This window comes from Felis catus, chromosome D1 (assembly GCF_018350175.1).
Source record: "Felis catus isolate Fca126 chromosome D1, F.catus_Fca126_mat1.0, whole genome shotgun sequence".
Classification (NCBI taxonomy): Eukaryota; Metazoa; Chordata; class Mammalia; order Carnivora; family Felidae; genus Felis; species Felis catus.
The window spans coordinates 38,151,452-38,164,338 of NC_058377.1; the positions used below are offsets into that span (position 1 = coordinate 38,151,452).

At 39.7% G+C, this 12,887-nt stretch overlaps 1 protein-coding gene across 4 annotated transcripts in view; it reads left to right on the forward strand.

Annotated features, from left to right (window-relative positions):
• The window catches only part of MTMR2 (myotubularin related protein 2), a 116,294-nt gene extending 106,904 nt beyond the window's left edge, over positions 1–9,390 (forward strand). For all 4 annotated transcript variants that reach the window (XM_011286509.3, XM_011286508.3, XM_019811599.3 and 1 more), the window contains 4 exons: positions 3,755–3,847; positions 5,044–5,157; positions 7,136–7,312; positions 8,026–9,390. In XM_011286509.3, the coding sequence (XP_011284811.1) occupies positions 3,755–3,847; positions 5,044–5,157; positions 7,136–7,312; positions 8,026–8,187 (546 nt within the window). In that variant the 3' untranslated portion in view covers positions 8,188–9,390. The remainder of the gene's footprint in view (positions 1–3,754; positions 3,848–5,043; positions 5,158–7,135; positions 7,313–8,025) is intronic.
• Positions 9,391–12,887: the final 3,497 nt, after the last annotated feature.

Sequence of the window (12,887 nt, forward strand, 5' to 3'; positions counted from 1 at the left end):
AATGTGAACAAAATAGTAAACATTTCAGACTGTTGGAATTTTCTGTGGATTCCTAAATTGCTAACTCTGGATTCCTACTCCATTTTTTGCCCATCGTTTTTCTGAAGGCAGAATTTGACAATTAAGGGACAGCTGGTAAAGAGGATATGCACACCTTGTTAATGTAGGGTGGTGCTTCTCACACTTTTCAATTTCAGGACCTCTTTCCATTGTTAACAGTTATTGATGACTCCTAAGAACTTTGCATATATGGTTTATACCTACCAATATTTGCTGCCATTATAGAAATTAATTTTTTAAAAAATGTTTAAATATTAATTACAGAAATGATAAATTGTCTTAGTCTGCTTGGGCTTCTGTAACATAATACCACAAACTGGGTGGGTTGTAAATTTGAACAGAAATTTATTTCTCACATTCTTGAAGGCTAGAAATCCAAGACCAGGGTGCCAGCATAGTTTGGTTCCATTGAAGGTTCTATTCTAGGTTGTAGATTGTCAGCCTCTCACGGTGACCTCCCATGGTAAAGAGAGCTAGGAACCTCTGTGGGGTCTTTTTTTTTTTTTTTTTAAGTTTTTTTTTTTAATTGTTTTTGAGAGAGAGTGTGTGTGGACATGTGTACATGCACGCACGAGGTGGGGAAGGGCATAGAGAGAGGGGGACAGAGGATCTGGAGCAGGCCCTGCACTGACGGCAGAGAGCCTGATGCAGGGCTCGAACTCGTGAACTGTGAGATCATGAGCTGAGCCAAAGGCAGATGCTTAACCATTTAAAATTTACTTATTTTGAGAGAGAGAGAGAGAGAGACAGAGAGACAGAGAGACAGAGAGAGAGACAGAGACAGGGAATCCCAAGCAGGCTCCGCACTGAAAGCACAGAGCTCAACATGGGCTTGATCCCACGAACCAACTATGAGGTCACGACTGGAACCAAGATGAAGTCAGACATTCAACCGACTGAGCCACCCAGGCATTCCTGGGGGCTTTTGATAAGAGTGCTAATCCCACTTACTGGAATTCTACCCTTATGACTAGGCGCTCCCAGACAAATGACTCCTTGCCATTACATTGGGCATTATGATTTCAGCATGAATTTTGGGGTACACAAACATCAAACCATGGTACTACTATATGTTATCCTAGATGATTTTATTTATTTATTTATTTATTTATTTATTTATTTATTTATTTATTACTTTATTTTCACTCTCTACACCCCATATGGGGCTCGACTCACAACCCTGAGACCAAGATACAGACTCCACGGACTGAGCCAGCCAGGTGCTCCCAACCTGAATAACATTTTAAAGAAAACTAACTATATTTTCCGAAACAACAACAAAAGAATTTATTGCAAAGAGTGGCATTGTTTTACACTTTTTGCAAATTTCCTTCAGGTCTGGCTTATTAGAAGATGGCTGAATTTCACAACTACTTCAGCATTCAGTTTTCTGCAATGTTGCTGTTGCTTGAAGGCAGTGAGGAAAATCTGACTTTTGAGGAAAACCACACAGAGATATGTAGGTTGAGAATCAGAGAGTGTCCTCATAGATTTTTATAGGGAATTGTGGATATTCTTTTTTTTTTTTTTTTTTAATGTTTATTTCGAGTGAGAGCACATGCGTGCACGAGAGCAGGGGAGGGGCAGAGAGACAGGTAGAGAAAGAATCCCAAGAAGGCTCTGCGCTGTCAGTGCTTAACCTACAGAGCCACCCAGGCGCCCCTGGATATTCTTTAATACCATGCCAAAATTTAACAAATGCTAATTTCTTCTTGTACACATTACATGTGGAGTCCAAAACTAAATCCATGAGGTTTTCACTGTTTGTTCCGTTAAATTCCATTGGTCTGTCTTGTACTTGGAATACATTTTTTCTTTTACCCATGCGTGATTCTGTAACATCATGTATTGGTTCTTTGGAAAGTACTGGCTTACTGACTTACCCAGCTCTTCCAATGTTAATGAATTTCATTACATAATATCATAATATTCCATTTGTTAATATCACCAGTGATTTTCTCAGCAAAGTTTGTACAGTATTAAACTTATTGTGGCAGGTAGTTTTACACAAATCTAATTTGCGCTCAAAGCTTGAATTTTGTCATCGTTTTTCTTTTTCTTTTTTTCTTTTTTAATTTTTTTTAATGTTTATTTATTTTTGAGACAGAGAGAGACAGAGCATGAATGGGGGAGGGCAGAGAGAGAGGGAGACACAGAATCTGAAGCAGTCTCCAGGCTCTGAGCTGTCAGCATAGAGCCAGACGCGGGGCTCGAACTCACGGACTGCGAGATCGTGACCTGAGCTGAAGTCGGACGCTTAACTGACTGAGCCACCCAGGCTCCCCTGTCATCATTTTTCTTGAAATGACGCATTTATTTTGTACATTTAAAATAAATGTCTGTGGGATATTCAAGTCTTAATAACCACAGTTCATATATTAGTTGTTCCTTCAAGTTAAAATGACGTTCCATGAAAAAGTAGTTTGTATCATCAACTTCAGTTTACACTAGAAGAACATCATGCGTATTTTCCACTTTGTTACACAGGATGTTAAAAACAAAACAAAACAACTGTCCTTAAGGGGAGAGATTTTTTAAAAAAAATTTTTTAATGTTTATTTATTTTTGACAGAGAGAGAGACAGAGCACAAGCAGGGGAGGGCAGAGAGAGAGGGAGACACAGAATCCGAAGCAGGCTCCAGGTCCTAAGCTGTCAGCACAGAGCCTGATGCGGGGCCTGAACTCGTGAACCGTGAGATCATGACCTGAGCCGAAGTCGGGCGCTCAACCAATTGAGCCACCCAGGCGCCCCAAGGGGAGAGACTCAATAAGCTTAATTTTTACTGCTTCATCAGGGAAACTGGCTTTTTCCCCCTTTCACTTAACGGCAAGTGTGTGGCAAGGCGGAATATAACACTGCTAGTGCAGCTTGACCGCAGTGCCTTGCTTCATTTCCCCGAAAGTCCCCGAAGTTTTATCCTTCATCGCTTTTGCACCATTGCTACAAATGTCAATGCACTGAAAGAGGCAAATAATGTCTTAGTATCATTATGGAAATAGTTTGGACCTCACAGAGTTCCCCAGCCCCCACGTGAGCCCTAGAAATCTGTGGACCATATTTTTAGAATCCCTGCTTTGGAGTATAGAGGGTCTGTTTCAGTCATCCAGGGCAAAGGTCCTTAGAAAAGAAAAAAAACAAAACAAAACCAGAAAGCAGGTGAGTACATGCTTGGAAGGTAGATGTCAAGCATTCTTTAAAGGTTTTCGAAAGTTTGTGTTAACGTGATTCTTCTTGATAAAGACGGATGAGACCTAAGATACAGCAGAGTATCACACACTGGCCAAAAGTGCTAAAGGAGGAGGTTGCTTCCTGAGGCTTTTGTACAAGTGACTGTTAATATTTAGGGAATATTAAATGTCTGGGACAAAACATCAGGTTCTGAGATCTGACTGCTGCTGTCTCTATTACTAACTGTTTAGATTTGGGTCTCATTTATGAAACGATGTTGTATTCCTGTGACAAGCATGTCAGAAAATAATCTGGCAGTTTGTACGTCATAATGGTAATAGAGACTTCTATCTGGTAAAATTATGAGTGATTTCTGTTTTCCTTGCTGTGACTCTTTTTAAAAGAGTTTGAACCTTAAAGAATATTGAGCCAGTATTACTTTTATTGGAAAATAAAATTATTTCCATGAAAAAGAAAAATCCCACAAAGCTCATACAGTATTTCATTTTGCTCTTTCTCCTTCAGAGACTTGGCCATGGAGATAAGAACCACGCAGACGCAGACCGATCGCCTGTTTTTCTTCAGTTTATTGACTGTGTCTGGCAAATGACAAGACAGGTAACTTATCTAGGAAAGTCATTCTTCCATCTTTCTTTTAAGCCATCCAGAATTGGGAGATTTGGTCAAAGATTATCCTACATTTCATGTAAAATGGAAATTCTTGTAAGATTTCTCGGGAAGTTAAAGAATATCATTTGGAGATAGCAATAAAACTTGACAGTTTGATCCATTAGCACTTCAGCCAGAAGAATCAATAATAACCCAAGAGGTTTCCTCCCTCATTTTGCATAAGTAGTTAAGTCATGGCGATATATTTACCCAGAAGCTCATCTATACATTGCTAAGAACGATAGAGGTAAAGAAATGAATAGGCTAGGTAACTCTAGCAAAATAAAATCCTATTTTAAGTAATTTTAATGGAAAAATATGCTTATTTAAAAAAAAATTTAATGTTTATTTACTTTTGAGAGAGACAGACAGAGGCATGAGCGGGGCAGGGGTAGAGGGAGAAGGAGAGGGAGACACAGAATCCAAAGCAGGCTCCAGGCTCCGAGCTGTTAGCACAGAGCCTGACGTGGGGCTCGAATTCACAAACTGCGAGATCATGATCTGAGCCGAAGTTGGATGCTTAACCGACTGAGCCACCCAGCTCCCCTAGTAATTTCGTTTTTATTTTAAACAATTTTTTATTAAAAAAATTTTCTTTTTAATGTTTATTTCTGAGAGACAGAGCATAAGCAGGGAAGGAGCAGAGAGAGAGGGAGACACAGAATCCAAAGCAGACTCCAGGCTCTGAGCTGTCAGCATAGAGCCAGATGCGGGACTTGAACTCGTGAACTGCAAGATCATGACCTGAGCCGAAGTCGGGTGCCCAACTGACTGAGCCACCCAGGCGCCCCCACCCCCCACCCCAAGTAATTGTAATGGAAAAATATGTTTAGATGTTTAGAGCTGCCAAAATTGCCAAAGTCAAAATTCATTACTCCACAAGTTTAGGAATAACAGACCCAGGGGATACAGAAACACCAAGGTCAGACCATTCACACACAAGAAAAGGAGATTTGGGGAGAAATCTCAGAAAAGTAGTAAAGTGGTAAAGCAGATAATGCCATAATGGATTAGAAATATCTAGTTCTGAATATTGTTTTACCTAATTTCAGGAAGTGTTACAAATTATCTACCCATATGTGGGGATGAATATGCTTGAAAAAAATGTGCTAATTTTATTTTTGTTTATGATATTCAATTTGCAGTTTCCTACAGCATTTGAATTCAATGAATATTTTCTCATCACCATTTTGGACCATCTATATAGCTGTTTATTTGGAACATTCCTCTGTAACAGCGAACAGCAGAGAGGAAAAGAGGTAAAATATGAGCCAAGACCCTCCCCCCTTTACTCCCAGTATGTGTGATGTTTCCTAGACTAGGGTGTATTCTCTGATAGATTTCAACTTAACAGTTCTTTGGGATGATGTCTTTGGCCATATTTTCTTTCACATGTTGTAAGGTCCATATATCTGAACCTGATTTAGTTTTCAAGTACCTCTGTTACAAGGCGGAAGGTACCAGCTAGCTGTCAGGTGAGTTTATGGGTAGAAGTAGTGCCTGAACTGAAGTTACGTGTAATCTTCGGAGCACCAGTGCTACTCGTTAGTCCCTACAGGATGGAAATCCTTCCAAGCAGGTACAGAAAAATGCTGTTAGCAAAAAATATACATATGAATGAACGGACAGCTCAAATCCCCTGATGCCTTCTGCATACATATGAGCCATCTCAGGTTTTTTTTTTTTTTTTTAATTGTAAAACAATACTGTAAAACATCCAAACACTGAAGAGATACTATGTAGAAAGTGTATGTTGCCCCGCTTCACCAGAGATAATCACTGTTAAGTGGTTGGGATTCTTTAGAGGAAGCTGTGTGAGGATTACATTTCAAATTTTACTTCTGACTTCCTCAAAATACATCTGTCCTGTGTATGGAATTCCAAATCATCTTGGTGTCTCCTTCTGCATCACTTCACTCCAAAAATGTGGTTGTAAACGAGTTTATTCATGCTCTTCTCTAAAGCATCGTGGCAGAGTGCTTGCTCTGGAGCCGGGCTGCCTGGGTTGAGATCTTGGATCTCTCCCTTACTGTGTCACCCTGGGCAGGTTAATTTCTGCTTTGGTAAATTAGGGAAAATACTATTGTGTGAGAGTTAACTAAAATAAACTACAAAGCACTACAGTGACTGCCATGTAGTAGACCGTAAGCTCCTTGAAGACGGATATTAAAAATTTTAGTACACCGAATCTTCAGTGTCCAGCATGCAGTCAGTATTCCTGTGCATGGGGACCACTCAAGAACTTACTAAATGTTAGCTAATTAAAAATACCTAGGTTCCAGAGATCCTTCTCCTCTCTTGGGAGCCTTGAATGGAATTTAACTCTATCTTGATTTTTGAAAAAGAAACTTTTTTGGGGGAGATACTTTGTAGTCCATAAAATTAAAATTAAAATTTAAGTACTTTTCAGAACATCTAAAGAGTCGTACAAGTATCAGCATCACTGACTTGAGAACATTGAAAAGGAACCCTGTACCCGTTTGTAGGTACTCCTCAGTCTCTTCTCCTAGTCCCTGGCACACCCTGATCTCTGGACTTGCCTCTTCTGGATACATCATATAAATGGACTCATTCACAATGAGGCCACTGTGTCTGGCATCTTTCACTTAGTGTGTTTTCTTTTTTTTTTTTTAATTTTTTTTTTCAACATTTATTTATTTTTGGGACAGAGAGAGACAGAGCATGAACGGGGGAGGGGCAGAGAGAGAGGGAGACACAGAATCGGAAACAGGCTCCAGGCTCCGAGCCATCAGCCCAGAGCCTGACGCGGGGCTCGAACTCACGGACCGCGAGATCGTGACCTGGCTGAAGTCGGACGCTTAACCGACTGCGCCACCCAGGCGCCCCCACTTAGTGTGTTTTCAACGTTCAATGTGTAGTAGGTAGCAATACTTTATTCCTTGTCATGGCCAAATATTCCATCATATAAATGTGCCACATTTCTATCCATTCATCAGTTGATGGACTTTGGATTGTCTCTTCCCATTGGCTGTTATAGTGAATAATGTGGATTTGGACGTCTGTGTCCAGGGTTTCATGTGCCTGTGATTCTGTTCTCTCGGTATATACCTAAGAGTGGAATTGCTGGTATGGGGCTTGTCTAACTTTCTCATGAATTGCAGGGTTTCCCAGTACCCTCTGATTTTAATGTAAGCAGGGCTTCTCACTAAAGTGTCCCTGTTCTCTCCCTCTAGAGAGATTTTAATAATCAAAACTACCTATATTTCCTTCTTACAGAATCTTCCTAAAAGGACGGTGTCACTGTGGTCTTATATAAACAGCCAGCTGGAAGACTTCACTAATCCTCTCTATGGGAGCTATTCCAATCATGTCCTTTATCCAGTAGCCAGCATGCGCCACCTAGAGCTCTGGGTGGGATATTATGTCAGGTGGAATCCACGGATGAAGCCGCAGGTATATGCTCTTAATATAGTCAGTGGGGGTTTTCATCCATTCAGCTGTATCCGTTAGCTTTGTCAACTTCAAAGCAACTAGAAAAATTGGGTATATTTTAAACCTACCTTTTTCCTGTTAATAGTTACAATTGGGTAGTAGAAAAAGCACTATATGGGGGGAGTGCGGGTGGGTCATCAGTATACTTGACTCTTAACGAGTTTGCTCATATGGTCTTGGAGGAGACACTTGTCTTTTCTTCCCTCCTCTGTAAAACGAGTGTGCTGGACTGGATATCTTCTAGGCCATTTTAATAGGTTTGAGGAAATGGCTTTAGGAAAAAAGCCTGACACAATTCTGGTCCGTTTTGAAGCAGGTTACGGAATATATACATACTACTTAGAACTGCTTAAAAGACTGAAACTCCACAACTGAATGATAGGAGATCTTGAATTTTGGCCTGTAGGTTTTCTTGTTACTTCTCTGTTGTATTAGTAAGTGCCAGTTTCAGGGTATTCTGTGGAAACAGTTGGGGGCACCGGGAAAGAGTGGTGTTGTCAGGGTCCAGCTAATTCTCGCCCATACGCCCATATGCTGGAAAGGTGGGCGTGGCCCCACAGCTGAGAACGCGCAGCCTGCAGCATTCAGGGAAAGACCTATATACTGGAATGATTTGACTCGGGTTCGCTTACGATTGCCTGCCTGAATGATTTGACAATGTTTTTCTCTTGTAGGAGCCCATTCACAACAGATACAAAGAGCTTCTTGCTAAACGAGCGGAGCTCCAGAAGAAAGTAGAGGAGCTACAGAGAGAGATTTCCAACCGATCAACCTCATCCTCTGAGAGAGCCAGTTCTCCTGCACAGTGCGTCACTCCCGTCCAAACTGTCGTGTGAAAGGACCGTTCGAGAGGGGCCGTCGTTGCCATGAACTCTGGATCCCAGTGGCAGCTTTAGGAGCATAAAGTCTTCTGAAGTTAGAACCCACCTGTGAGAGAAATTCAGTTGCTTTATTTATTGTAAATCTCTCCAGGATGGGTTTGGAACTGTAGCAGTGCAGGTGGCATAAGTGAAATAACCCCATATGTAATTACGTGATTATGACACTAATCTTCTAAGTCACCCAAAGAATATTAAGATGCTTCCATACCGGATCCACAGTGGGAACAAGTTTGATTTTAAAATCAAACTACAAACCACGCCAGAAATATACCTCTTGATGGAAGAGAACTCACTGGACAGAGGGAAGGAGCATCAGTTTTCACACCAAACCAACACTGAAATTCTGTGGCATTATATATATTGAGCCTCGATGTCATGAAAGTTCAAAATCATTGGATACACCTTTCCCCATCATGGGTTTTTCTTTTCTTGTAGTAGAGTGATTTACTTTGGTCACCTTTCTGCACCCACACGCTTCACATACGGTATGGCAAAGTCTTGAGGACATTATGATGTTAGTAGTAGTTGAAAACTATTGCTGTTGTTATTCACGTACTTAAGATGTGTTAGGTAGCCGGTCCAAAATGATGCCTTAGAGAGGTGCTTGGGGTGGGGGGAGCGGGATGGAGAAGAGAAAGCAGTAGCCGTCCAGGATTTCAAAGAATCATATGCCCTTCGGATTACTTTCCATTGCCCAATTACTAGAAAAATAATGGAACATATTTTACAAGTTCATTATCACTTTATTTCATTTACATTTTTGTGTGTGTGTCTGAATATAGAAGTTAATTGGTAAGTTGTGAGGCAATATTTTATAAGTTTACTAGGATTGACTTTTTTCCCCTGAAGTCTGTATAAATAGCTTATGGGTGAGAAGTACTACGCTCAAATTTTACATGAAATTATTTTACTACTACTTTACTTTGCAAATTCTGTAATTCCACTGAGAGATTAAGTCTACCAAAGAGCTTACTGCATGTCAAAATGTATTACAGTCTCAATGCCAGTAAAGGAAATACTGCTTCACTGTTCACCTGCCAGTAACAGTTCAGCACTGGTGTAAACATTTGACTCCCTGATATCCTAAGAGCCATATGTTATGTACTGTAACAAAGGAGCTTCTTCTTGGGTCTTTCATTAAAAGAAAACTTCAACTGACTTTTAAACTTTGTCCTTATTCTGTTTGCCTGAAGTTTCTTTTGCAGAAATGTTATTTGGCTAGTTTTTGAACAAAGGGGTCTCTCAGCACCGGTTCCAAATTGAAATATTCAGTTTGAACCCATTTTGCTTCTAATACCCAAATCAAACAGTACTCAAAAATGCAGTATTCTTTCACTTTCTGATTCACCATAGTCTGAATCTTAGCCCGTTCTTGCGTCTTGCAGTGAGGAACTAGAATTTCTCTCAGTACATCCAATATTAGCAAAATCAGTACCAAAATGATTTAGTCTTTATGTGATATTGGTTTTAAGAAAGTTAGTAATGGTATTTAAGTGGCCAGCCTATCAAAGCTAACTTTTCTATTCCAGATATTTTACAGATTTATTCTTTCCTGCCCATTCTACCTATTTGCTTATTTAAGCCTTTGTCATCTTGGTCTGATACTACATAAAAGAATACAGATGACTGAAGAGATCAAGAATTTCAAACTTGCAGTCTCAGTACCCTCACATCCACTTTAAATTCCATTCAAAGGCCAGAGCAATCTAAATGCAAATCACTTATCATTTTTAAACCTTCCAGGGGCTTCCTTTCCTCTTCTGCAGGAGCCTCCAAAGTGGAGCACATTTTAGATAATCCATTGGTGGTGATGTCAGCATCACAAAGGCATGAGACATTCCTTTCTCTCCCCCTCAACTTACAACTAATTGGACATCCGTGACCGAATATAACTGCCTCTGCCTATGACACCAGGACATCCATCTATGCACCGGAAGTCCAAGGAGGCTATGGAGCCAGGGGCGTTGCAGTGGCAGTGAGAGTAGCCACCTCTCTAGCAAAGGTGGTGGAAAAGGGGGTGCGTGAAAGTCTGCTCAGCTGCATGGGCTGCAGCTGGAGGGGTTCGCTTGCCTTTCAGGAACACCCAGATTTCTGAAGAGAGACCTCCATGACTAGGTAGAGGGAAATTAAAAAGGCAAAGATTGCTGAAGGGACGTGTTTTCTCCCATATGTCCTGGGACTCCATCAAGAGGTCCATCCACGAACCTCTGGGAATCCCTCAGTCTGGGATTGCCCTAGCAGGCTGTGAACATGCCTAAAGCCCCAAGTGCTAACTAAGCACACACCTCCCCCCACTCTGTTTCCAGTCGTTTTTAAATGCCATCTTTTTAATACACACTTCCAACTTAGTCACTTCCACTATGGAAACCCCAAAACTTGTGCTATAGCACCACCTTCTGGAAAACAAATGAAAGTTTTCTAATTGTCAACCTGTTTTACTATTAAAATCAAGGTGAACAAACAAAGCCTTACCTAAATAAGAAAGGTGTTGCTACTTAAAATGTGGCAGCACAGGCACATTTCATCAAATACTATGAAAAATCATAATACAGTATCACAAAAAGACGGTGACAATTCCCCAGCAGGTGCACCCAAAGACATGGAATACTGCAATCTAACTAATAACGAATCCAAAATTCCAGCCTACAAGAAAATGCAGAAAGGCAATCCACTGAGCTTAGGAATAAAATTAATGAACATAAGGAGTACTTTACCAAAGAGACTGAAAATTCTAAAAAACAACCAAAAAGACAAAATGAGATGAAGAATGCATTAGAAAGCATTGAAAATGGAGCAAGATCAGATGGAAGAGAGAATAAGCAAGCCACAAGACAGGAATTTAGAAATGATTCAGGTGGGAGAGGAGAGAACTAGTATATTTAAAACATGAACATACCCTAAAACAACTATCAGACTCCATTAGAAAAGCCAACATAAGCTTAAAGGGTAGACCAGAAAGACGAGAGGAGGAGGCAGAGAGTTTATAGAAAGAATGGTTGAGAACTTCCTAAACCTGGGGAAGGAACTGGATACACAAGAATACAAAGCTAACTGACCTTCTCCAAGGCACATTATAATGAAACTGTCAAAAGTTAATGATAAAAAGCCAGGGGGAGAAAAGTAACAAAGGAACCCACACCAGGAGGCTATCAGATTTCTCAGCACAAATTCTACAGGCCAGGAGAGAATGGAATGACAGTCAAACAACTTAAAAACTGCCAGGCAAGAATACTCTTAAGTGGCAAAGTTATCCAGATATAAAAGCTACAGGAAGATTTCCCAAACCAAAAAAATGTGAGAATTCACCACCACTAACACCGCCTGAAGTTGGAAGTAGCTCTTCAAGCTGAAACAATGAAAAGGGCATCAACAGACAGAAATAACTATTTTCGACTATAAAATAATTACAGTATAAAGCTTAAAGGAAAGAGCATTAGAAATAACAACAGCTATTAACATTTAACAATCCACAGAATAATTTGTGAAAAGTATAAAAGGGAAGGAATAAAAAGATGAAATTAAGTAAATGAAGATAAATTTTTATCAGTATAAAATGACTCTTTTATCTATGAGATATTTTGCATAAATTTCCTGGTAACCACAAGGCAAAATCTAGACCAGAGACCCAAAACAAAACAAAAAAAAAAAAGACTGAGCAAAAAAACAAGGACAAACACCAGCTTACAAAGGAAGACAGAAAAAAAAAAAGGAAAAAGAAACAACGGAGAGAGAGAAAATAACTAGAAGGCAAAAGATAAAATGGCAGTAACAAGTCCTCACATATCAATAATCACCCTACATGTAAAATGGATTGAATTCACCCATCAAAAGGCACAGAGTGGCCGGATGGGTAAAAAAAAAAAAAAAAAAAAAAAAAAAAAAAAGACCCAACCGTATGCTCACTACAGTACACTCATTTCAGCTCTAAACAAATACACGGGCTCAAGGTGAAAGGATGGAAGAGGATATTCAAAGCAAGTGATACCAAAGGAAAGTGGACATCGTCTTACACAAGACAGACATCAAGCTAAAAATGGTAAAACTGACAAAGGTCATTAGATAAAGAGGTCCATACATCACAAAAATATAGCAATCATAAATTACCTGACCACCAACACATACTGAGCAAATACAAGTCTTAAGGGAGAAAGAGATAATAAAATAAGAATAGGGGACTTCAATACCCCACTAGCACCAAAGTGAAGATCATCTAGACAGAAAATCAACAAGGCAAACACTGGAATTGAACGATACTTTAGAGCAAATAAACTTATTAGACATACACAGAACAATTCACCAAACAAGCAGAATACTTGAGAAATTGTTCTCAAGTGCACATGAACATTTTCCAGGACAGATCGTATGATAGGACACAAAACAAATCTTAGTGAATTTAGACTGAAATCATACCGATTATCTTTTCTGACCACACAATGGTATGAAACTGGAAATCAACAAGGAAGAAATGAGAAGATCTATAAATATGTGGAAATTAAATAACATACTTTACACTGAACGACAAATAGGTCAAAGAAGAAATGGGAAAGAGTTTATAGTAATAAACACAGATGTTAAGACATTAGATCTCAAATAATCAAACTTTATACCTCAAGAAATTCGACAAAGAACAAAGCAGAAGGAAGGAAATAATAGGG